The 27,144-nt window shown below is 46.8% G+C and overlaps 1 protein-coding gene across 2 annotated transcripts in view; it reads right to left on the bottom strand.

The window, feature by feature from the left end:
• LOC119466402 (probable ATP-dependent RNA helicase DDX43) overlaps window positions 1-27,144 on the bottom strand; it is a 176,023-nt gene that overhangs the window by 113,310 nt on the left and 35,569 nt on the right. For both annotated transcript variants that reach the window (XM_049657255.1, XM_049657256.1), the window contains 5 exons: window positions 20,158-20,346; window positions 19,906-20,016; window positions 18,985-19,066; window positions 16,077-16,186; window positions 4,880-4,935 (listed from right to left, as the gene is read on the bottom strand). In XM_049657255.1, the coding sequence (XP_049513212.1) occupies window positions 4,880-4,935; window positions 16,077-16,186; window positions 18,985-19,066; window positions 19,906-20,016; window positions 20,158-20,346 (548 nt within the window). The remainder of the gene's footprint in view (window positions 1-4,879; window positions 4,936-16,076; window positions 16,187-18,984; window positions 19,067-19,905; window positions 20,017-20,157; window positions 20,347-27,144) is intronic.

Genomic DNA, 27,144 nt, shown 5'->3' with positions numbered 1-27,144 from the left:
GAGATTGCAGATATCGTGATTCCGCTGCCTCTGTGGCTGATCTTATTGATACATCTCGAATAGCAGCGAGGCAGAGAACACTAACTTCTCGTCGGACTTCGAGTCTGAAAGCGACGACGACGCAAACCAACCCGGAACAACGGTGGCCGCAGCCCGGCACGCCCAACTGTAGTGCTTGCAGTTAAATTTTTGTAGTGGAATACCTGTTCAATGAAAAATTTTGATTTTTTCGGAGATAGTGCCTAATAGACAGCAATGCATTTTGTATATGTCATAATTTTTTAAACACATTTTTTGTAGTAGATACAAGCGAGTCTTTACAAACCTTGTGCAATTTTATTGTACAATCTTGATTTTAACAATTTATAACTTTTTTATGACATACATCTCGTTAATAAAACTTTTATGCGTGAAAAGTGCATTGATTTTGCTTTCTGTTTATCATCATCATCATCATCATCAGCCTATATTTATGTCCACTGCAGGACGAAGGCCTCTCCCTGCTTTTGAGTGGTGCCTGACACCGGCAAAGAAAAAAAAATACATATTGCCGAGAGCTAGTGGGGCTATACTAGTTCAGGTGCAACCAAACTAGGCAGGCCCACTAAGCTTCATCAAAGTCACTCCCTCACCAGAAAAGGAATTGGCCTCCCTGGTGCAGTATTCAGCCACTACCTCCCTCATGACTTTCTGTTTATATATTACATTAAATATGGAGTGCAATAGTTCCTTCAGAAAAAGAACATCTGCCGTAACATAAAAAACACCTATTTTCCCCATCGTAGGGAAAGAATTAATTGCTACGGGTTCTGTGCACGCTATCGAGGTACCGGGTTCTTCTCGTGATCGAGTTCCCGAGCGCTGTGCGAGAAGGACGGAGCAGTAACGCAACGCAAGGTTGGCAGCAGGCTGACCGCGAGTCAACTGACCCTGAAGTCCGTCGCATCAGCAGATCGCTTTCAAAATACGGTGGGCCCCGCTGCACAAACTATGCAGTTGTTACCAGAGTACAAGCCATCCCCCCCCCCCCCTCCCATCCCGTGCTGCTTTCCCACTTTCCTCCCTAGCGCGTGCTTCGGCTCACCGTCGCACGCTTTCACTCGCATATACAGCATACGGTGCGCGGGGATGATGTTATCGCCTTTGGACTTTACACGGAACATTGCGGCGACCATGAAGGCAGAAATGCACCTGGAATGTCCATATCTTTGCTATCGCAAGTTTAAAGGAATGGAACCCATACGCTTGCACGTGACCCACGTTCACGAAGTGAAACGTCACTGATTTTTTAGATCGCTTACCGAACGAACACGTGAGTCTTATACACCAGTGCGATTTACCGTAATTTCTGGTGTATAAGACGCATTGTTGTATAAGACCCCTGCCCCCCCCCCCCCACTATTCGCAAGCTCCTAAGTAAAATCTAGTGTATAAGACACACCTATATTCACGCACTTGCTGCGAAGGAACTTGATAATGTAGGTTGCGAAAATATTGTGAAATGCCGAATTAACGTCTCGAAGTACTAATCTCTGTAAGAACACTTATGAAGTGGCAAAATTTTACTGCAACTGCATATGTGGCGGCTGCGCGTGGTTGCGCGGCCGTATTTTAAGAGCGATCTGCATTGGGGGCAGAATCTATAGGTGCGTCGGCAGCTCGTAGCTTTGCGCGTGCTGTGTAACAGCACAAAGGTCACTTCACTCGCTGTTGCTGCAGCGTTTTGACAGCAAAGTGTCCACGGTCATCGAGTGTGATGGGTTCATGTTTGCTGTGCGCGCTGACACTATGCTTGTTAATTTAGTTAGAAAGCGATTGTTTACAAGTCGATATGGCCGATACAAGTTCTATCTTTACTTTGTATGGCTCTCTGCTAATTTGCTATCGCAATCAATGCTTCGCCTTTTGGGTGAAACTGCGACTTCTTTGGCGACATTGAAATGACGGCCTGCTGCCCGCTTCCCGTGCTCCTTTGCCTACTCCACAGCAGTCAACTTAACCTTTGCTGTACAGCTCTCGTTTAGTAGGCGACATACTGCAGGTGAACGGTGAACCGTGACCGACAGCCAAGCAAGCAAACCGAACAAACAAAGCTGCAAATGGTGACTGGCTCGAATCTGCCCAGCGTGGCAAGTGCCAAACCATTCGGGCAAGCAGCGCAACTGTCGCGATCTTTTGCCATTTTAGTTCACCGCTTGCAGCTTCGGAGACTCGCGCAGCCTCCATGATTTGAGAACTTGCAAAATGACGCGTTTTCTTTTTTTTTTCTTTTCATTTTCTTGACTCTGTTTCGTTTTTTGTTGTGGAACTCTAGTTTTGGGACGTTGACTTTTTGTTAATGCATTTATGATGCATCCTTTGGATTGTCATAATAGTTAGAGAAAAAGACTAATCAACACTAGTTCCTTCACAGTTTGCCAAAAGAAAAAAAATATATACATTTAAGATGCACCGTTGTATAAGACGCACCGCCGAAAATTTAAGAAAGAAACTGAGTCTTATACACCAGAAAATACAGTATATACTTTTTTTTTCCCGGAAAAACTGCCGTTTTGAGAGGGCGCTACTTATACAAAGATGCGACTTATAGACCGGAAAATACGGTATTTTGATATGTGCAAGTCTGATGCACACACAACCAGAAGTCAAGAAAAAAAAAGCTTTGTGAGGTTAGACACGACAGTAAACGTAATAAAATTCCTCACAGATCTGCATGAGACATGAACCACAACTTGGGATTGGTAAATTAACGCATTCTACCAGTACAGCAAGTAGTTGTGAACTGTGTCTACCAAGTTTGCTGTTAGGCTGTGGTCATAAGCAGAAATTTAATTTGGTTAATGCTCTTTTCAAAGAGGAAACTTCTCGTCATACACTTTGAATTTGCTGGCCAACTGTCACCGTCCCATAGGTGTCAGCCATCGGATGATAACTTAGATAAATATACCTCATCAAATTATGTTCAGAGTGGTGCACTTCCAGCAGAAAATGAATGATCACACTGGCAGCACAAGTCACCATAGCGCCTTTTTTAGTGATAACTGCTGCGGGCTCACTTCTTTGGTTGCTTTGATGACCCTCTGGATCATCACTGGAACCCCCAAATTCTTTGCGAGAAAATTACAAAGAAGAAAAGCTCTCATTGTGCCACAAGGATTCAAACATATGACCAACAAATAAGTAACAATCCGAGATTTTACCTCTCCGCCAATGCTATGGCAGTGGTGATCCTGGATAGCGCGATCACATGGTTCGTGTTCAAGTACGTTGCCTTCCCAGTTGCAGAGACAGCCCTAAATTAACTTTTTTCTTCTGCTACACGTAATGACAATGACTGAGCGCATCTGCTTCATCATTTGCTTTCTCTTACTAGCGCTCAGCTTCTCGTGTTTACTGGGTGGCACTGACGCCATATTTTCTTCAAGGATAGCATGAAACCTATCAATGGGGTAGCCCAAATAGAAATTTTAGAAAAGCTGAATGAATTTAGCAGCAAGAAGTAGAGACCAGCGGCGAAGCCCAGATAAGCAAGAGGAGGAAGAAAAGCTTGCTACTTCCCCATTCACAGGCGCAACTACCACAAACAAGTATTACTCTTCTCTAAAGAAGATTGCCCGCTCGCACCTTCGCTCCAACAAACACAGCATGAAGCTGTACTGCGCATTACATTTCGCCAGCGTCACTGCTTTGCCATTACCGGAGCCCCTCCTAGGTCGTAAGACATGTCTCTCAAAGGAAGGCTGCCAGGCATTTTTGGTGGCGATGGGAACCACATCCAACGTAGCAGTAATTCCTGAGGCTGGTGGGAACCCTATGGCATGGTTCATATTGCTCACAATTGCCAAGAACGTTGAAGCACGGTGTGACTTGCTGACGTGGAGGAGTGAACCCTTTCATAGCTTCCAGTCATACTAGATCATTTTGCAAAATTCCTTCAGCATGGAAGGCACCCATTTCAAGGCATTTTTCAAGCTTCATGGAAAAGTCTTTCAGGGCCCCGCTCAAGCAACACACATCAAATATTGCATCAGCAGTTAACCTCTCAAGTGGAAAGATAAAAATACGGGCACAAATTTTTTTTTTTTTTTCAATATTGTTCTTCTTGCTCCATTTTAAATCAGCATGACACCAAGATTGAAAGCATTTTAAAGCAAAATAATATATATACAGAATGTCAGAATTTTACTCATATTGCCATTTATTGGAGTTGTAAACGGCAGCAATTACTCCGCCAGCATCTCGATAAACACTCATGCCCACAGTCCCAAGTGTTTTGCATAAGATGCTCTCGCTCCTGTGTGCACGGCTAGGAGTGTACACACGGTTGTGAACCACATTCAAGCTGCACATTTTGAAAGGAATCAAAACCACCCAAGTGCAAACCTTGTGCCTAACAAAGTAAATGTAGCAACTCTCATATCTAAAGATTCATGTCTTGTGGCATTAAGAAGGACTGCCTGTTGGGCTAGTTGGTCTAACATAGTTACTTTCAGATATACATAGCGCAAAAAAAGTACACACACGCACACGAAGATACGACAGACGCGGACGAGCGCTGTCGTGTCTCGACAGCGTCATGTCATGTCATGTCTTCGTGCGTGCATATGTGTACTTTTTGTGGCATTAAGGCAACTTCATTAACTGAGCTCATTCTACGTGCCCCAATGTATTTCTTGCTGAAAATGCCTTCAAGGTTCAGCTAGCTATCCCAACTCTTTTGTTTGTAGCGATAATTTGAAAATAAAGCTGTGTGTCTAGACAAATGCACACGACAGATCTGGTGCATATCTCGTGCAGTACCAACAATATTAAGAACACCGGCATTAGGCTTCCTAGTTTAGGACATATTCATTACATGCAACAAAAACACTGCCCTCACCTGAATTGGCGATGGCTTCACAAACTGGTTCTTGTAAATTTCATTCAAGATTTCCGCTGCAAATAAGAATTTCAAATGTGCTCAGTGTGCTGATAATGGCATGCAAGAAACATCACTTGATCTGCATAAAATATTCATAAAAAATCCATTAAAAATGAAATAAAGAATATCATCACAAAAAATCATGAATATCATCTGAGAGGTGGGTGGCACAAAATGTTTGTACGAAGCAGCTGCAGCCAAAAACAGGAAATCTCTTTATTGATATTGTTACAGGGAGAATCTATATACAGAGGATATATTTACAAGGCAAGGCGCACAATGCTGCAGCAATGATAGGGATAGCGTGTGCACACTAAACAGCTACACTGTCGTCATTGTCCAAGCACTGACCACAGGATCACCGCCCATGACCTTAACCGCCAGCGGCAGAAGCACTGTCCCGGTTCAATTATGGCTAGGGTCGAGAGTGATACGATACGGTGGTACGACATGAGATACGGACTATGTCATTCGTGATTGCTGAAGACAGTGACTTAGGATTTAGCAGAACAATCTCATAGGTCACGTTAGTGAGTTTGCGTACGACACAGTAGGGGCCAACATAACCCGAGAGAAGTTTTTGAATTGGCCAACGTGACATGACGGCAACTACAGCAAGAAGAGTGATCCAGGAGGGAAGTCCACTTCCTGGTTTCGGTGGTCATAAAGACATTTTTTATTAACCTGTGAAGCCGATAAGCGATCATGGGCAACTTGCCAGCATGGGCAAGAGCATTATGAGCTTAGGAAGTGGACGAGTTTGCGTAAAGATGGAGTATGGGGTCCATGAATAATAGTGGGTCAAAGTCAAACAGTAGATAAAAATGCGAGTAGCAAGCTATGTCGTGTCAGGAGGTGTTGTAGGCAACGGTCACAAAAGGCAGGTCCCAGTCCCGGTGGTCCTCAGACACGTACATAGCAAGGATATCTGTAACGGTATGGTTGAGGCGTTCGGTAAGGCCGTTTGTCTGTGGATGGTACACTGTGGTGAACTTGCGATTGGTTGAGCAGGAAATGAATGTTGCTGATTACTTCAGACAGGAAGCAGCGGTCGCAGTTTAATGATTAACTGACAAGGAGCCCCCTGGCGCAGGATGACATCATGAAGAATGAAATCGGCTACATCAGTAACACAGCTGGTGGGAAGTGTTCATGTCACAGCGTACCGCGTTATGCAGTCAGTAGCGACTGCAACCCATCTATTGCAAGTGGTTAACACGGGAAAAGGCCCTCCTAGAAGGTCGAGCCCCACCCAGAAAAATGGTTCGTCAGGGATGTCAAGGGGCTGAAGGCTGCCAGCAGGCAGGAGGGCAAGTATCCTCTGGCAGAAATCCGAAGCTGCAACGTACTGTCGCTCAGAACGGCAGAGACCAGGCCAAAAGAACCGCCAGCAGATGCGATCATACGTGCGTGATACGCCTAGGTGTCCGGCGGTTGGTGCATCATGAAGCTGGCCAAAACCAGCAAGAGCTCAGTGCCGTCAGGACGGGCATTGTAGCAGTGTAAGGTGTCGTGAAGCACAAACATCTATAGGGAAGGGTCAGGCTGTGGAGAGTTGAGACCATCTATAATATGCCATAAAGATCAGTCACCGCGCTGTTTGGCAGCTATGTGGACAAAGTCTGTAATAGCCAGAACGAAGGCGTCAGGCTCATCTTCCAGTGTATCAGAGGGCTGGGTATCACGACAAGCAGTCGGCATCTTGGCGAAGCTGCCCAGATTTGCAGAACACAGAAAATGTGTATTCTGGCAAACATAGTGCCCAACAGCCAAGGTGACCAGTGGGGTCCTTGAGCAAGGAAAGCCAGCAAAGAGCACGGTGGTCTGTGATAACAGAGAAGTGCCTGTCATGCAGGTATGGTCGGAATTTTGCAATGGCCCCAACGAGAGACGAGAGCTAAGCATTCGTATTCTGTGATGGAGTAATTTTTCTCTGACAGCAACAAAATGCGCCTTGCTTAGGTGAACACGCAGTGTAGACCGTGCTACTACTGTGCGAGGATGGCGATTATGCTGTGGCTACTGGCACTGGTACGAACGTCTATGCTAGTTGAAGGGTCAAAATGTGGTAGAGAAGGTGGGTTGGTTAGGATGGCAACAAGCGATGAAAAGGCCTGTTACGTCTGCACACGGCCGGATAACGCCCTCTGCGCGGCAAGTTGGTGACCGTAGGGGTTGCCGAACAAGTCTCTGAGCTTTTGCTTAAGCGAATTCCAACTGGTGACCTCATCTTCGTGTGTCCGAAACCAAACTCGAGGTGTGCCACCGAGGTAAAAGAGTGCGTTGGCGAGCATGATAGTAGGGTCCCACCGGTTATTGCGGCTGACGTGTTCATACAGGCTGATCCACTCCTCGACGTCTTCCCCATCTTTGCCCGAGAATACACCAGGATCGCAGGGAGCGGGGAGAGCGATGTAGGTCGTCGAAGTGGCAGCAGGTGTCGGAGCCGGCTGAGTCGAGCTGTCGTCGCCGGGAGACATGACGGAAGGCTCGACGTACCGTCCACTGCGAAGCTCCGTGACGAGGTACAGGGAACGTCCACCTCCACCAGATATGTTACGTAGGAAGACGCAGACAAAAAGCTATATACAAGTATATTTACAAGGAAATGCGCCGCACTTGGCCGAGAGGCAACAGCCTGCACTAGCCTCTAATCTTCATCGTCGTCTTCCCACTGCTCACCTTTTCGTCAAGGCAAATACTGTTCCGTAGCAATATGACCCCGAGTGAAAGTCCTTGAGTAGGCCAGTGAGAGGGTGGACTACTTCCCCAAAGTTGTGGACAAAACGGCGCAAGTAGGGGCATAGGATAAGAAATCTGTGAACGTCCTAGGTTGGGAAGTGACAACCTTGTGGACTTAGTCAGGGTCCGGCTGCACGCTTGTAGCGTCAACAAGGTGGCCGAGTACACTGATTTGACAATGTTCAAAGCGACATTTCAACGAGTTAAACTGAAGGCGAGCAGGGTGAAAAACATCAAGCACCGTGGACAGGCGAGTGAGTTGGTTTTCAAAAGTAGTTGAAAAAACAATAACATTGTCCAGGTAGCAAAGGCATATGGGCCACTTGAAGCCTCGAAGAAGAGAGTCCATCATCCACTCGAAAGTAGCAGGAGCTTTACATAGGACAAAAGGTACCACTTTAGATTGATAGAGGCTGTCAGGAGTCACGAAGGCAGCCTTCTCTCGGTCTTGGCCGTCCACAGTGATTTGCCAGTGATCCTGAGCGCAGGTTGATTGAAGAGAAATATCTGGCACCGTGCAAGCAGTTGAGCGCGTCATCAATACGCGGGAGAGGATACACATCCTTCTTGGTAGTCTGGTTGAGAAGGCGGTAGTACAACTACACAGAATCTCCAGCTATTGTTCTTTTTAATAAGTACGACAAGCGAGGACCAAGGAGTCACGAGGGCTGAATTATGTCAGCCTTTGAGAAGCATTTTATCCACTTCCTGTTGTATGACAGCATGCTGCGGAGCTGACACACGGTAAGGCCATCGACAAATGGGACTTGCATCGCCAGTATGAATGCAATGGGCGATGACGGAAGTCTGGTCCAGAGGATCGTTGCCAAAGTCAAAGATATCTTAGTAGGAAACGAGGATGTGGCAAAGAGCAGCGGCCTGTGCGGGAGCGAGTTCTGACGTCATGCGTGTGAAATGGTCGCAGGCCAAACCTGACGGCAGTTAAACATCCCATAGAGGTTCTGTCATCACCATGTTGGGGAGCGTGACGTTGCATGTCATGGTGATCTCAGGAATAGGGAATGCAACGTAGTTGTCATAGGCTAGGGGTGAAAAGGGTGAGAAGCTGGACATATTGCAGCTTGTGGCGGAAGTCAAAGAAGCTTGACGGAGAGTAGGCAGGGTGGGCTGGCAGCGACATTGTCGGAACATAAATGAGTTCTAGCTGGAGAAGTTCCACAAAGCATTCAAGAAGGGCAGTGTGTGGGACAAAGTCAATTCCAAGGATGAGGTCAAGGGACGCCATTCTAGGACAGCAAAAAGAACAGATGTGTGGTGACTAGAAGCGGTGATGCATGCAGTGCATATTCCAAGCCCCGCAGGTGTTTCCTGTCGGCTACTCGAACGGTAGGTGAAGCTGCGGGCATCAGGACTTTCTGGAGGCGGCGGCGAAGGTTCAAGCTCATTACAGAGATTTGTGCACCGGTGTCAACAAGAAAACCAACTACCACAACATGAACTAGAACTTCAAGAAGGTACATGATGTACGAGGGACAATCGGAGGATTTTCACGCCGGGTCGTAAATGCAGCGTCACCTCCGGGGGCTGCACTGGCTAGTTTTCCGAGAAGCAGTCGAGGGAGACCAGGAGCGGCAAGGTTGGGGCGAGTGGGACTGACGGCGCTGAGGCAATGGTGAGCGGCTGGTCCGGTTTTCCCTAGAAGAACGTTCGGCACTACAGGCCTAAGGGCAGGACGACGAAGCATATGGTACACATTCCAGGCACCATCGATTGTAAAGGCTTGGTCGGTATGACATGGGTTACGGCAATGGCGGGCGATGTCTGCAATCCTAGATAATGTGAAACAGATGGTCCGGTCACCGGGCGTGTGCTATTCGGCTGGATTTCGAGAGAGTGGCGTGGAGGTCGTGTTCGGTGTAGCAACAGCGCCAAGTGGGGAGACAGAGTTGGGAACAGCATTAACATTGGAAAAGGCTGGTAGAATGCCTATATTCACGACCTGCTGGCGAACCACGGGCTGAAATAGTGAAATAGTAGCCAGGTTGCTTTGTTTCATACTGTCATGAGGAGTAACGGGTGCCAAGGTCTTAAGTTCTAAACGGACAATCATGGTGACGTTTTCTGGCTGGTGATTGATGTAGCATGGTAAACCTTCACATGACATGGCAGCTGTATTGGGAAGTCTGCAGAAACAGTGAGTGATACGCTAACTTTTTGCCTGGTCAGAACAACATTCTGTGATGACCGACTCCACTGTAGAGTAATTCTTACATAGTAGCAGATTGAATGCGTCATCAGCTATGCCTTTCAGTAGATGTCCGACTTAGTCCGCTTCAAGCATGACATTGTCGACCTTGTGGCACAGAGGAAACATATGCTGTATAACGGAGATGTAAAGCCGCCCTCAGAATATTTCGGAGCACGGTAAATAAGAATAAGTGAAATTTTCTCGCGACTTCACCACAAACTGTGAAATGTATGTCAGGAATGTGATGATTGTATGAAGAAGTATCAACTCTTCCTTTTGGTTGAAGGACCTGTGCCTAGGCTGCGATGAAATTTCAATTTTACTCGGATCCCGTGTGCCGAAAACTTTTGAGGGAGGAGGTACAGCTCTGTGGACGTCTGGGTGCAAATTGCTAGTTCTTTCTTGGCTGCTAGTCGTGCATTAGGTGTTGCATTAGGTCTCGACTGGTGCGCGTGACAAGCAGTCGGCATCACTGCGTTTCCTCCCAGATCGGTATATGACAGCAAAACAGTTACACCTGCTTATAACAAACCTCCCTATAACGAATTCCTGGATATAACAAAGTTTTTCTATTCCCCGCCGTTACTCCATAGAAGCACATGTATTTGAGACCTCTACGTAACGAAGTGACAGCGGGAGACCCCCCTCGAAATAACGAATTTTTCCTGCCGACAACCTAGAGATTTCACCCCAAATTTTGTCATTTTTGCGCCAGCAGCAACCGGAAGCACCTTCTCGGCCGCAACGGAATGCGAAGCGAGCGCACTTGTGCGTGCGTGCGAGCGTGTGCGAGGTGGGCCTGCATCCCTCGACCCGGCAATCTTGCCGCCGCGGGCGTGACCTTTCCCCCTCCCTCCATTCAAACCTGATCCTGCCGCTTGCTGCAGCTGGCCTAGCCCGCCAAGCTGGCACTCTCCTTTTTCAGTTGATATTGCCGACGCGCTGGCAGACGCTGTGACACATCCCAATCGATGAGCGCGGACACGCGCTGTCAAACGCTGGCGGCGTGTGGAAGCGCCACTGCAGAAGCGAGCAAATTGACCTTCGTGCTGTTGTCTATCACTTCAATGCAAACTGAGTGCCGAGAACACACAGCACGCACAAAGCTACGAGCCTCCGACGCACCTACACTGCCTAGACTCTGCCCCAACGCAGATCACTTTCAAGATACGGCCCGCGCGACCGCGCGCCGCCGCGCAGTACGCAGTTGATGCCAGAGTACAGTAGAACGCCGCCCACTATCCCTTCCCCCTCGCTCCCTCGCCGGTGCCTCGAGCGCAACGGAAGAAGGCGCGCTGCCTCCCTGCTTTTCTTTCTTGCGCGCGCGAAATTTAGACGTGGTCGTCGGCTCCCATCGCACGTTTTCACTCGCACGGCGACTGCGTTATCGCCCTTGGACTTTATACGGAACATCTATGAGCCAACACCAATTTTAGGGCCACAACACATCATAGACACCATCTTTAGATAGCAAATACGGATCTCAAGGGCCATACTTTTGCTGGCGGAAACCAAAAATACGTCACAGTTGTCGCCCCCGGCACTTTGGGTGGCCAATGCCATCGTCAAGCCACCAAGCCAAGCGACATGAAAAGTCAAAATGACCGCTCGGGCCGGCGTGGGGTGGCATTTCGCAACGTATGATGTGGGAACGGTCCTACAGTTGCGACGCAACAGCGGGGTTACCGATGCATTGGGTTCTATGGGAGCTGTGCCGGGACCGGCCAAAAATGACGTAACAGCCGGGAAAACGCAGCACCAGGGAACGTAACAGCGGGGTTCTACTGTAACGCTACACGACACTACGACGCCATCGTGACGCTAGCTCTTTGTTTCCGATGCCTCGCGCTTGTGCGAAACGACACACGTCCACGCATCCAGTACCTCATGTGACATTCCAAGGATGAGTGCTTCGACGAACGAAAACGGAAAATGGGTGCGCGTTACAATCGAGGGCGTGTTAGTATCGAGTAAATATGGTAAGCGTGTCTTTCGAATTTTCGTGCCGAACCTGCATTTAACGAAATCCTCTTTATAACGAAGTTTTTCGGGAATTTGTCAATTTCGTTATATCCAGGTTTTACTGTATGACACTCTTGTAGCCTAAGGCTGCATCTTGCTAGTTGTCTGAATGGATCCTTGAGATTTGCCAGCCAGCAAAGCGAATGGTGATCACTGACTGTTCTGAATGGTCTACCATAGAGGTAGGGTCGAAATTTACATATTGCTCAAATGACTGCAAGACACTCTTTCTCGGTTGCCAACTAGTTTGCCTCTGTTTTCGAGAGCTTGCGGCTGGCCTTAGCTATTACTTTCTCCAGGCCGTTTTTCCACTGGACCAGTATGGCACCGAGGCCGACGTTACTCGCATCGGTATGCACATCAGTGTCGGCTGTCTCATTAAAATGGGCAAGGATTGGAGAAGCTTTAGGCGTTTCCTTAACTCGTCAAAGGCGTCTTGTTGTTCACTTTTCCCCGTGAAAGGTACGTCTTCTCTTGTTAGTATTGTAAGGGGCTGAGCAATCTTTGAAAAGTTTTCCACAAATCTTCCATAGTATGCCCATAAACCCAAAAAACGTGGCACCGACTTTTTGTCTGTGGGTGTCGGGAACCTCGCAACAGCTGCTGTCTTTTTGGGATCTGGCCAAACACCTTCAGCACTGATGACATGTCCGAGAAACCAAAGTTCATCGAAGCAGAATTGACATTTTTCCGCCTTAATTGTCAAGTCTTCTGTGCGAATAGACTCCTATACTAGTCGCAGTCGCTCTAGATGTTGGTCGAACATAGCAGAAAATACGACCACATCATCCAAATACACTAAGCACGACTGCCATTTCAATCCTGCGAGCACGGTGTCCATCATTCACTGGAACGTTGCAGGCGCGGAACAGAGGCAGAATGGGAGCGCTTTAAATTCGTAGAGGCCATCAGGGGTTACGAATGCTGTCTCTTCACGGTCCTGCTCATCTACCTCTATTTGCCAACATCCACTCTTGAGATCCAGGGAAGAGAAAAACTTTCCACATCGGAGCCGATCTAACGTATCGTCGATACACGGAAGGGGGTATACATACCGCTTAGCTACGCTGAATTTACGATAGTTGATGCAGAATCGAAGTGTATTATCTTTTTCTTAATGAGCACTATGGGACACACCCATGGACTGCTGGATGGCTGAATAACGCCATCTGAAAGTATCTCCTCTACTTGATTCTTGATGATCTCCCTTTCTTTTGGTGAAACTCGATACGGATGCTGGCATACCGGTCTTGTGGCGTCCTGTTATAATTATGTGCTTTGCAACAGACGTGCACCGTACATTCGAGGAAGTGGAGGAGCAGTCAGAAAAATCCTTTATTAGGGCATATATCTGTTTCTCTTGGGCTTCCGGGAGTCTCGAGCTGATGGTAATTGATCTGTCAACACTACAGGTTCCTGGCAGAGCAGTTGACGCCGTTAGGCTGCATAATTCGGTCGCTACACAGAACATGTGCACGGCCATTGCTTAAGTGAACAAGACCCCGAGCCATGCACATGCCTTTGTTCACAAAGAACTCTATGGTTCCATCCGCTATACGTTCTCGGTCGTAAAATGTTTCATTCTCCACAAGAACCATTACACTGCAGCGTGGCAGCACAGTTACACCATCATCAACGTTGCCGCCAGGAAATCGTATGCAACTTGACCATAACAAGGTTCTGTTTTTGCACATTTCATTACGCATTAAAAACTTGAGCGGCAAAAACATCGTCATGAGAGTGGGACAATCCCGGTTCTCAATGTGCGCGTGCAAGAGCCCGGTATGCAGAAAACACCGTCACACCATCTGTTAGGTTGGTAAAGAACTTGTGGGGTTGCAGGGCGCGCGGCAACTCGGAGTAACTGTAGCCGCGGCAACCTGATAGTGCGTTAATGTGATCAAGCACGCGCATTCCCTATTCTACCTTGGTCGTGGCGGAGCACATGCTCGGGTCATGCACCACACATCTCGGAGGTAATCCGCAGCTCAGATGGCTGTTAATTTGATGCATGCTGTGTTCCCACGTGGCTAGTGATGAAGGTTCACGCCCCGCTGGCGACCCTCTTCATTATGCCAGCATTGCAACAGGTTTTGAGGTTACCAAGCGAGATCTGTTCATGTTTGCCTGTGTGTACGTGACACCATGCTTGTTAGTTTAAATTGTAAGCAAATGTTTACTGCAGTGTATACAGCCAACAAAAAAAGTACGAACCTGGCTTCATGTAGCTATCTTTGCTATCGCTATCAATGATTCGCCTTTCAGGCGAAATCAACTAAGGGAGGATGAGTATCCGTAGTTTTTACACTTTCGTTTTTAATTTGTGGACACCACCTGATGATGGCTGCAGGCACTAAGAACAGTAAACCAGTGTGTCCAAGATTTACGGCGCTGCGCAGCCAGTCGCCTGTGTAATTGTAAAACCATCAGCCTATATTTATGTCCACTGCAAGACGAAGGCCTCTCCCAGCGATCTCCAATTACCCCTGCCTTTCGCATAATGCCTTCAAATTTCCTAACTTCATCGCACTGCCCAATTCTCTGCCATCCTCGACTATGCTTCGCTTCCCTTGGCATCCATTCTGTAACTCCAATAAACTACCAGTTATCTGCATTACATGGCCTGCCCAGCTCCACTTTTTCCTCTTAATGTCTTCGAGAATATTGGCTACACCAGTTTGCTCTCCAATCCGCACCGCTATCTTCCTGCCTCCTGTGGTGGTACGCTCTGTGCAAGATTAGGGCCCTGAAGGCAAGCTCCAGATCACACAGTCGTTCCGTAGTACTCCCCAACCCATACCATGTGTAATCGCAGATACGTTGGGTTCTGGTGAATAAGGCAACCAGCAGTGTCTATTGCTGCGAGCAATAAGTAACACTTGAAGAAGGAAGCTGTAATAAGTAATTAATAGGCGCGTGATAGACAGGCACTGTGGCAGGTATCCGGCAGGTTCGAGGCGCCAGGGAGAGATACCTTTTTACCTTTGCAAGAGGCTCTTCGCGCGTGGGAGGTCCCGTTTCTACGCAAGCTCTCTATGCGTCCGCAACATGAGGGAAGAAATGTGCTCCTCACACTCTTAATGTTAGACCTCAATTTTTTTCCTCCCATCGTTTGCTGCATTGTCCTCAATTCATTCTTAAGCTTCTTTGTTAACCTCCAACTTTCAGCTCCAAATGTTTATACCGGTAAACTTCAGTGATTGTACACTTTTCCTTTCAAGGATATTGGTAAGCTGCTGGTTATGATTTGGTAATGCCTGCCATATGCGCTCCAACCCATTTTTATCCTTCTGTAAGTTTCCCCCTCATGTTCAGGGACTTCTGTGAATAATTGACCTAGATAAACATACTCTTGCACAGACTCTAGAGGCTGACTGGCGATCCTCAATTCTTGTTTTCTCACCAGGTTATTGAACATCACTTTTAACTTCTGCATATTAATCTTCAAAACACTACTTTTACAATTTCTCAGCTAAGGTCCTAAATAATTTGTTGCAACAGTGACATACAAGTTGACTAAATTAAAGTTGGTGATATTCATTAACATGAAAGGTCGTAATATTTTAGAAGTGAACATAATAAAATGGGATGTCCTGTTAATAGATTTTTAAACTGAAATCACCTTCCCAATTTTTCATTCGACTGGAAGTACACACGTGTTTAGGTATTGTTGGAACATTCTTGTCCCTACCATGGAGCTTAAGCCACTGGTGCACTTAAGAAATTTTAATTTTAAATACAATGAAACCTAGAGGATGAATGATAATGCTTTGATTAGTTCAGCAATCTTAGCGTTTCTCTCATCAATGAAGTCATTCATACTGGTGTTACAGTATGTCACTGAATATTAGAAGTTTGAGAAAACTCACAAACATATCTCTTGTCAAGACTTGATGCAACACTTTAGTTGGAATAGCAGTTTGTGTTTAGTATCATCCTGAACCAACTAGCTAGCAAAAAAGCTTTATAGCATGAATCATTAACATCTTGCTGCATGCCATCACTGCAGCCAAATTACTGGCAGAAAGTAAACTGTTGTGACAATCAAGCATGTAACTTACAGATAGCTCCACAAATGACACGGATGGACACGCTTGTTTATTTTTATTATTCACTGCCACCATACCTTGCTTACTTTTGTGGCATCAGTAAAATAAGCAAAATAGAAGAAAAAGCACTTACGATAGTTGGAAAATGCTTGTTCGAATGTTGTTACGGGGTTGCTTGCAATGTTAACAGGTGCCTGTTCTTCAGGGCCCAAATACTTGACAACTATGTTGTTGTTGGTCAACCTGCAGTTCCAAGAAACAGATGAGCCCTACCTTCCAGAGCTTAAGAATATGCACTATAGACCTTCCAGTGCACTGCCATATTGTGCGTGACTGCATCCAGTGCACCACTGCGTGAGTTGACTCTTGAAGCCATCTTTACAGTTCAGTTTCGGTGTTTATAAGTGAAAATTGTCCAGCATTTATTCCGCTGGAGAAATTAGCAGTGTTTGCATATCCAGAACCAGTTGTGAATTCCTGAGATGGTGGGCCTGCATTAGAGTATGACCAGCCCCCGGAAAGTAAAGCTAGTTTCGGTGCCAAGGAACATGTGCGTTCGTAGCGGTTGCCGGACATCCTAAGTTATTTTTCTTATTTCTCTTTTTGTGAATTTTAAATCGGGCGAAGCGCGGGAAGTGGTCGCCATCGTGCATTCGTCGAGCTTGCCTTCGCTCACCCTTGCCACTCGCTCAGCGATATCCCGTCAGATCGCACTTGGTCGTCTGCTTCGGTTGTCGTCCCAAGTGTGAAGGTGGGAAAGACAGAGAAGCTTGATTAGGCGTGCAACGAACGGAAGACGCAGGCAACCTAGGTCAACCAAGCATTAGAGTCTAGACGAAGATGGCTAAATCGGGGCATCGCATGTGTTGCGCGGCTCTGTGGTGTTCGAACACCGGGAATTCCAGTTCTGTGAAGTTTTTCAGGTTTCCTAATGACCATGGGTAAGCACAAGTATTTCACTCTATTTTCCGAGCAGGTATTCATTTTGCATGAGTAAACCAGTTCTGTGCAAGCCTGAGTGGACTGACATAAGAGCTATAGCAGTGTCGCTCGACTCATTCGTCACGACGGCAGCCCATCTGTTGCCGGTGAAATACTTGTAATGAAGGGCTTGAGTGCGTGTTCACTCTTTGTCTACATGCACAGCCAAGGTCAAAAAAAAAAAAAGAAAGATGCAGCCGTGGTGGTTATTAATTTTCGCAATGGTTTTGATCTTCTGGAATCTATTTTCCCTCATTATGTACAAATTTCCGTTGTGAATGAAAATTGCTTCTGTAGATTGTCACTTTCGCACTGCGTGGAGGTCAGTGTTTTTCCAGTACCAAATGGGTGAATAAAAACAAAAGCGTTCAACATTTACTTGTGTTGAGTTTTGGCTGGCCGAGAAATTGGCTAGTTTTAGTTGATCCACTTTACAACACACGAACAAAATTAACGATTGATGGTGCCAGTAAGTTATTCTCTTTATGCTACCCCCCACTGTTGACTAGTTGAAGTGTAGCCCTAAACGTAACAGCAAGTTAGGACTTTCAAAGCGACTACTTTCACGAATATTAACCGCGAATATTGGTAATTAACAGCGGTTCGCTATATAAATATTCTTCATTATAATTGCTTGGCACTGGTGTGTACGAGCAATGTCCCAGTGGTTTAGAAAATGAATAGCAGCTTGCAAGGTAAACCTAGTAGGAAGAAAGCGCTTCCTAATACACGACACACTTCAGCGGGTTCTGCTCCGCGATTTGGCCAATATCGCCGCACGGCCAGCGGACCTGCAAGAGAGCACGAACACAGTCCGCTTGCTTGCGAAGTGGGAAAGGAGGGCTTCAGCGGCAACCCTCCTCCTACCAGCCCGCGCGTCTTCTCCCTCGACCTTCTGACCTCATCAGTGACGTCATGGAGGCATTGCTTTATTTGTGAATTATTTCCAGTAGGTTATCCGGCAGTCACCAGGGGTAGAAGTGGTGCTGCCGCCGCGTATCGGCATGAGACCGAGCGTCCCATGGGAGGTATAAGGAGTTTCCGGCCCCTGGTATGACTCAGTGCCAAGCATGCTCTCCTGGTACAGAGCCAGAAACACTGTGGCCAACCATACACGCCGACTTGTCCAGTGCCGAGTCACATGAAAGTGATGAACTGAGCACACTAGAACCTCGTTTATATGTTTTGGGAAAAACCGTGACAAATAAATGCACTAACTGGAAAAATGTATGATCCAGAATAACTAAAAAAAATTTGGCAGTATCAACTGTAGTTAACATCTTCGCGATGCAAAGCGCTGTGTGAATCACTGCAGCACGAGATGCTGGTTTTGTTCCGACTAAGTGCAAAGCTGTTGAGGATGAAGAGCATCGGCTAAATCGAGACAGACGGGCGATGTGTTGACGACAAGCTCACTGGCGAAAAAATAACCGGGATGTATGCGCGGTAGTGAAAAGTGTGGCTCAGATGGAGCCCCACGCCGTGGCTGTGCTGCGAAGGGAGGTCTTCGTCACTGCGAGCTCTAATCAGTCATGAGATGACAAAAATTCCAGCTTCCGCACTGCTCTTGAGCAAAATATAAACACGAGTTGACGTAGTAAACATTTGTTTATTGTTTGCTTGATACTCTCAATAATTCAACACTCAGTTAATTTGGGACATTTCTTTTAGTCCTCTGTAATCCGAATTTACTGTATTCATGATTTTGCATATCTTGTAATTCTGATAGTTTTTTTTCTGGTTGTTGCAGCGTCTAGCTAACGGGGTTTTACTATATTACGATATGTAACACATAGGTACACCCATGAGCAAAAGTATACGAACCACAGGGTTGCCGAAAAAACTTAATTTCTTTGTAATTAGCATTCATAAACTGAAATTGACAAGTACACTGGAAAGTTTTCAATGCCTTGTTTGGACTGCAGTCCTCAGTTTCAAGTTGCATTCACAGGCAGTTGAAAAAATCTGCTTTATCGTGCGATCCCTGGTCCGTATACTTTTGCTCACGGGTGTACATCTACGGTGGCACCAATAAACGCAACGCCCTGCACTGAACTCGCCTGAAGGCTTCAACATCCTCTGCAGACATACACGCAACTTCAGGATCTTCAATGTAGAAGTTCTTAACAATTGGTGGAAGAGCTGCACGGAAATGGGCAAAAAAATCACATTGAAATGTTTATCAATGTTGAGCTTTCCAACCTCAAAAGCTATATATATATATATATAATTGTCTTTGGAGAGTTTCGAGCAAAAGATATGCACCCTACAACAAGTACGAGTACTGGCACTAAGTTTGTGCCAGTACTAGTGTTTCAGGTGTTCAAAGAATTTTCATTATCAGCACCCCTTCTTTTCCTAGGATAATAAAGCCTGCTTACCTGCCTAGATTACGTCCCTTCATGAAGGTGTGACCACTGCACAAAGCTTACTGACCCAACTCTGTCTGATACCACGTGGCCACCTGCTTCCATGACGTACAGAATACGCCTGCTCAAAAGTTCACCTTGTTCTGAATTGGTCAAATTTAAATAATGTATAATTAATTTGTTGTGCATTGAAAGAATTGAGGCCATTGCTACCCAGGCAGCATCTATCTAAATCAAGAAAGCAGAAAAAAATTGTCAGCACCTTAAATTGACGTCCTAATTGTGCTGTTCAAAAGAATGTACATAGTAAATGAACAAAGAGTTGGCCATAAAGAGATGGTTCAGGTTATAATCTTTGAATGGAACAGCGCAAAAAACAGGTCAAGGCAAGTGGCAAACAACCACACACAGTGCTGAGTGTGTTTGCCACTTGCCTTGTCCTGTCTTTTGCACTGCTCTGTTTGGCAAACCAACAAGCTCAGATTCAGATCTTATGGCTTCAGGCACAGCTCTCCCACTGATGAGAGGCAATGCTGCTGTGTAGTCTTCCATTCAGGCTCTGCTGACACTGCACCACTCACGTTTAAGTGGATGCCCATATAACATACTCACAGGCCCAACGCTTCTCACGCTGCTCATCGCTTTCGGCAATCAACTTGGCCCAGTCAATGAAAGGCAGCGGCTCTTCTCGGTTCGGCTCACCTTCCCTCTTGCTGAAGCGTGCTGGGGGAAGAAGAGAGGACACTGGCAGCACTCATAACGAGCAGCTCTCACATGCGCATTCTCAAGTCACGTGCAGCAGCAGCATCCAGGAGAAGCAAAATCAGGGCTGAAATTTGTGCACTCATTAAGAAATGCACATACTGCCTGTTCCTGGTGGATAGATGAGCTCCTCAATAAGCTGCTGCGCCTTCCGACGTACTTCCACAGTGCCTGTAAGCTCAATCTTGGCCTCATGTGAGCTACTGTAGGCCTCCTCTTCGTTGTCTCGCAAAACTTTGATTCGTGCACCACTGGCATCCTGAAGCTCACGGATTTTGGAGCCACCCTTGCCTGCAATTAAACATAATGCCAAAATTTAAGCCCAGGGACAAATTAATGTCCCAAAAAATATTGAGTGTTACACAGATGCTTCAGCAGAGGGCTCCAGACAACTTTGATGTGCACCTAAAGCACAAGTTGCTTGCAAAGCTTCCAGTTTTTTGGAACAACTTGTCTGTAATTTATCAGCTCTACAGAATTCACTCACTGGTTCCAGTAATTTACAACTGCAGAGCTTAACATCTATCTGAATGCATTATCAAGGGAAATGATTAATGCAAGTTTGCATAAACTTGGTGCAGGTACATATTTACATACACTACGTGTTTACACTCATGTAGTAAACACACCTCCAACTTTGGTCTAAAAAATTATGATTTTTTTCCACCCTCATAATAATCCGCACCCGCAGCTTTGGTCTCATGCAGTCCTGCGATCGAATAGCCGTGCTGTAGTTTTTAGGGGAGAATAGAATCTCGCCCACATGTTTAGAGCAATCGCACTTACTCGAAGCCCATCACAATGTGTCAGCACAGCTGAGGCTGTACAAGTGAAGAGAGGCTGAGGCGCCTGTTTCATTTTTGCTCCTACAGCTCCAGCCAATCAGCAGCTGAATCAGCAATCATCAATCTGAATTTCGGTGGAATAATGGAGTGTGGCAGCACACTTTGAAACCACGACAAAACACAGAATAAACCAACACGAAGTGCAAAGCAGAAGCGCGCTTTGTAGCTAAAGCATACTAGAATACGGAAGAGTGGGTCAAGCGGTGGCACAGCGCATGTAGTAAAGCCGAAAACATTCGTGGCACTAAAATCGAACTACATATTCTTGCGCCACACGATAGCGGAAAATGTTCTCAAATCAGGCAGTCCAATCAACGCTGCAACAATTTCTGGGTCACCATATGTCACCGCAAACCAAGAGAGCTGCAATCAACCCTGGGGTGGTATAACGTAAAACTATTCCAATCTGTTTTTACTGTGATAGTAATTAAATGGCCACTCCAGGTGTATTTCTGCCGCCGGCATTGCCGTGATGTTATGTATAAAGTCCATGGGTGATAACTTCGTCGCCACGTGCCGTATGCTGTATATGCAAGAGAAAGCGTGTGAGGGTGAGCCGACGATGGCGACTCAATCTCGCACGTGCGAAAGAGGAAAGCGGGGAGGAAGTGCACAGTCTTCGCGCGCAAGGCACCGGGGGAGAGGCGTTCTACCCTGGCAGCTGCTGGGTACGGTTTTGAAAGCGATCTGCGATGGGGACAGAGTGCGAGTGCTGATAGCTTCGTGTGTGCAGTGTTTTTGCCGCTTAGTTCGCATTGAAGCGAGGCAGCACGAAGGACAATTCGCTCACTGCTGCTGCCGCACTTCCTCACTCCAGCATTTTGACAGCGAGTTTCCGCGGTCATGGAGTGAGATATGGTCATGTTTGCTCGTGCGCGCGTGACACCGTGCTTGTTAATTTAGTTTGCAAATTTTTACAAGCTTGCACTGCCGATAAAGCTACCATCCTAACTTTGTATAGCTGTCTACTAATTTGCTATCGCAATCAATACTTCGCCTTTCGGGCAAAACTGCGACTTTTTATACCAAATCCACCATTAGCCCTTAGTGATAGGTCAAAATGGCTCAGGCCTCGCCCATACGATCTTAAAAACAGATTGGAATAGTTTTGCTTCATACCGGCCCTGGGAACAGAGATGCCCGCCAGAACCTGCTGCAGCACGCGCCTCCATAGTTCGCTCGTGGTGCCCTCAGCCTACTTTTTGTCGTTTTACACCTCAGCTAGGGAGTGCGGCACCGCTCGGCTCACTCAATCGTATTCAAGTACACACTAAATACAGTCGCCCTGGTCGTCCCGACTAAAGCCGCTCCATCAGCTTACGCTTTTTTTTGACAGCAGTAGTAGCATGGAGGGGCTTTAGTCCCGACAGCAGCAACAACAGCCGGGAGAGGCCACGTGTGCGCCACCCACTAGCCGGAAGCGCCGAAAGTCCAGTGTTATAAGCGCAAAAATTACGAGAAACTGCGGAAGGCGCCATCGGATGGTGTGCGGAATGTGAACGGCTGCGCTCTTTTTCGGAGAACGAATCGGCTCGCTGTTCACGACGACTGGCGGAGCACACATGCCAAAGCCATTCTGGTGCAGCGTGGCGCAATTTCGGTAACTTTTCTGCGTCTGGTGCAGTTTGGTGCAGGAATGTGCGTTTGTATCAAAATGGCGCAATTGGCGCAGGAGTCCCACCTCTGCATGGCGAAAGCGCGCTGCTTCTGTCACACGCGAGGAATGTGGGAAAGGGGGGAGGGTGTTTACTCCGGTGCTGTATCTTGAAATTGATTTGTGACATGGAAAAAGAGTGCGCCCGCGTGGGCCTCAAATTCAAAGTGATCTGCGATGTGAACAAAGTGCAACTAGTGCTGGTACCTTCGTATGCGCTGTGTTTTCGACGTTTAGTTCGCGTTGAAGTTAGAGATGGCACGAAGGTCAATTCGCTCACTGCTGTTGCCGCGTCTCCTCACTCCAGCATTTTGACAGTGAGTTTCCGCGGTCATCAACCGAGATGCGTTCATGTTTACCTGTGCACGCCTGACACCGTACTTGTTAATTTATTTAGTAAGCGAATGTTTACAAGTTAATATGGCCAATAAAACTACTATCCTTAGTTCGTATAGTTGTCGACTAATTTGCTATCGCAATCGATGCTTCGCTTTCCGAAAGAAACTGTGACATTTTTTTTTTTACACTGTTGCAACTGCGCCTTGCATTCCTACATATTCTTTGTACAGGTCCCATTACAGTCACTAGCTTCAGGAAATCCACGTGAATTTTATCATGTTCCACCTTCACGTTCCTGATATATTCCTTTGTATCCCGATTTGGCATCAGCTTAGCCTATGATCCAGGGTTCTCCTCATGGTGGGAGACTGTGGAAATACTGCCCACTGCTCCGGTTTACCATTCAGCACTCCAGGTTTACCACCCACAACGGTGTAACCGTAAAAATTTCCGTTTTTTGCAACCTTCTGGCGTTCCTTTATCAAGTGGAGAAATATTAGAAAGAAAAATGATGAAATCAAGAGTTTGACTGAAACCCGTCTGGTTAGGAAGAGAGACTAAGTAGTTTAAAGTTGGATGCCCACCATAACAATTAGAAATAAAAAGACGTTTTTGTGAACAAGGCTGCCCTGTGGAACCCGAAACAGCTTCGTATTTCATTCTTATGGTTGACGTCCAACTTTCAACGCCATAGAAGTCGAGAAAATCGCACTTTTCGAGTGTGTTGCCAACAAAAATCACCGTATTTATTCGAATCTGGGCCGATAGTTTTTTTCAAATAATCACATACGAAACTCTAGGGTCGGCTTAGATTCGAGGATTTTAAAAAACGCGCCAGTTTTTAACTGAAACTGATAAATATGGTGCATAGTTAGCGCCATCTAGAAAAGTCAGTATCGCAGCCGCTACTAGCCGCGCCAGTAGCCAGCTGAAGTACACGAGCGACGTCGCCATTTTGACCTGCGTCGTATCGGTAGTATCGGTATGGTGCAGCATCGGCGCGCGGTGTGGCGTTATCGTAATGGCACCAAATGGGCGATGCCACTATAGTGCCGCTTTCTAAACGAATACTGTATTTACTCGAATCTAACGCGCACTTTCAACACTACCCTAAATCTGCGTCGGCATTTCAAAATGGCCGCCTCGCACGCGCGTCGTGCCTAGCTACCGTAGCATGCGGAAGCTTCCTCCGTGTGCTGCAGTACACGTGCTTAGTGCAGTAGCTTACTGCAGTACACACCGTCTGTCTTCACGTTCTCAGCGTCTGCTCTATCTATCAGCATGAAGTACCGAGTTCATCATGATGCCGCATTTAAAAGGAAAGTGATCATCTGTGCGGAGACGGACGGAAATCGGGCCGCATCACGGGCGTTCGGAGAATCCGAAACTTGCGAGCGGGACTGGCGCAAACAGGAGAGGATTTTCGCCAGCAAAGCAATGCGGAACGGTTTCAGTGGACCGAAGCAGGACGTAATCTGCGACGATCCACTCCGGCGATACGATCAGGCTTGGCCCTATCTTGAAAGCAATCTGCGACTGGTAAAGTCCGCCGCGCGCCGTGTTTTCGCCGCGTTGAAGCGAGAGGCATGCTAGCACGAAGGCGCGCTTCGTCTGCAGCGTTTTGACAGTTCGTTTCCGCGGTCAACGAGCGAGGTGTGTTCATGTTTGCTTGAGCGCGCGTGACACCGTGCTTGTTAATAGCGGTCTACTAATTTGCTACCGCATTCGATGCATCGCCTTTCGGGCGAAACTGCGACTTTTTTTATTCATCGCAACATCAGTGCATCGGGAGGAAATCTATTTTACCAAATTTTTCCTCACGGAAAACGGGCGCGCGTTACAATCGAGGAAGCGTGAGAATCGAGTAAATACGGTAGTTGTGCTAGCCGTAGAGGCATCGTCAAACGTTCAAACCGGGCGGAACTTCGGCATCGGTCTGTCGTTGGAGGGGGCCACGGGAGATGGTTTTTGCGTGCGCCGCAACGTGCGCTCCTTCCAAAAATGCAGCATCTCTAATGCGCTGGATGGTACTGAATATAGCGCACTGTTTGAAGATGTCAGCAGTAGCGACGAGGCTAGCAGCGATGGTGACAGAATGAGCTCGGCATGTTCAAATTTAATAAATGCTGTTTCATTTTGCGAATGCTGTCCTCGCTTTTTCGTTCGGCCTACATTCGAGGATAAGTTTTTTTTTTTTTTTTTTTTTTCGGACTTCGAACTTTTGGGGGGTCGGCTTAGAATCGGAGTCGGCCTAGATTCGAGTAAATACGGCAAGTAAAAAATTGGGTGTCGGGAGGTGCCATCGCACCCTAAAGCGCGCATCTTTTCGCTGACACAAAGCCGCCATTTTGGAACCATCGTAAAGAACAACGATCTGAGCTTCAGATAGTCGCAGCGCCATATGTCGCCATGGAAAATAAAAGCAACAGAAGTGAACTAAAAGTGTAAAAACTAGCGTCGTGATTCGTTACTGCTGCCACACGAACACAAAAGCACTCCGCTTGGCTGATGCAGGTTTTAATTGCCAGCACGTGTTTCGTTACTACTGCTCCAGTAACACAGAAAGTGCTCCTATTGGCTGATGCAGATTTGAATTGGCAGCACGTGTTTCGTTACTACTGCCCCAGTAACACAGAAAGCGCTCCTATTGGCTGATGCAGATTTGAATTACCAGCCCATGATTCGTTACTGCTGCCACACGAACACAAAAAGCGCTCCTAATGGCTGATGCAGATTTGAATCGCCAGCAGGTGTTCAGCGTGCATTTTGACAGCAGCGAGTAGTTGATTTGTTTGACCCATTGAAGTTTGGTGATCGTGGCAGGATGCATTGCTAGCTCGTGTTAGTTTCAATAATGCATCCAAAATGTAAAGTTGGTGAATGTACAATTCAAAATGGTCGTATCGTAAAAAAGAGAGAGGCTGGCTTTGAGAATGTGAGAGAGAGAGAGTGTGTGTGTGTGTGTGCATGTGGCAATGACGCTATGACAGCGACTGTCACAATGACACAAATACGACAACTGGTGACGATAGCATGATGATGGTATGACGATGGTTGCTTGAAGATTGCGACATGAGAATTAATGATACGACAGCATCAGAGGGTACACGACTGAAGTATCACGATGACACGACAATGAATGAATGATCCCGATGGCATGAAGGCAATGTAATGATGACGACAGCATGACGACGACGGTGTGTTGGCACTGGAGCTCCCATCCGCTCTTACGTGTATCCCCTCCGACTGCGGGCCATCTCAATATTCACTATATCCGGTGTTTTCTAGCACTATGTCCGGTACTGACCAATTATGCAAGACTGTAGCCAGCAGCCAGCAGGGATGACAATGGTATGACAACAATAGCATGATGCCAAACATAAAACAATAGAATGATGACTGAATATCGGCGACGGCGTGACATGACGGCAGGATGATGACGTGATGCCAATCCTGGCCAATGACCACCCAGCACATTTTTGCACAACTAGCTCACCTTCTCCAAGTACAAGCCATGGGCATGACGGCAATCGGATGACGACAGTGGAATCACTACGACAGAAAGACCCTGACGACATGATCACCAGTTAGGTATAATGACAGAAGTGCCATCCCGAGTATGAACTATTCGGCAAGACAACAGCCAGCGAGAGGCAGCAGCAGCAAAAGAAGATGCAAGAATGATGATGATGATGTATGGGGTTTTTTTGGCACAAGGGCCAGATATGACCAAAGAGCGCCATACACATGGTGATGAGTTTCCAATCAATTATTTATGAAATAAAGGAATGTACTGTGGATGGTGGGTGTTAAATGGCTGTAAATAGGCCTAAAATCAGTCCCTGTAACATGCGTAAAATATATAACTATTAAAATGATGACAATGACCGGAGATGTGAACAATGACCATGGATGGTTTGTTCTGAAGTGATGTCATAAAACATGTACGTGAAAGTAGCACCGGCGCCTCAACAGGGCCCTTGAACGCAAGGGCTGAGAAGCACGTGCTCTACAATAATGCTGTCGCAGCAGCAGCCTCTGAAGATAGGATGTGCTACAAATGTAGGGGGCTGATGACTCTCAATGTACCGGCATCTTCAAGAAACTTTAAAACTAACCTGTGATCAAAGAACGGTTCTGTGCCCAGAAACATTGCTGGGTGTAGAGGAACGTGTTGTTTGTATGCTAAGGGGAAGTATTTCTTTCTTTGAAGCTCTAATTCCTTGCACTCTATTAAGACATGGATTACAG

Source organism: Dermacentor silvarum, chromosome 10 (genome assembly GCF_013339745.2).
Source record: "Dermacentor silvarum isolate Dsil-2018 chromosome 10, BIME_Dsil_1.4, whole genome shotgun sequence".
Classification (NCBI taxonomy): domain Eukaryota; kingdom Metazoa; phylum Arthropoda; class Arachnida; order Ixodida; family Ixodidae; genus Dermacentor; species Dermacentor silvarum.
The sequence above is the reverse complement of the archived record's forward strand: the minus strand, read 5'-3'. Positions and strand labels throughout refer to the sequence as shown.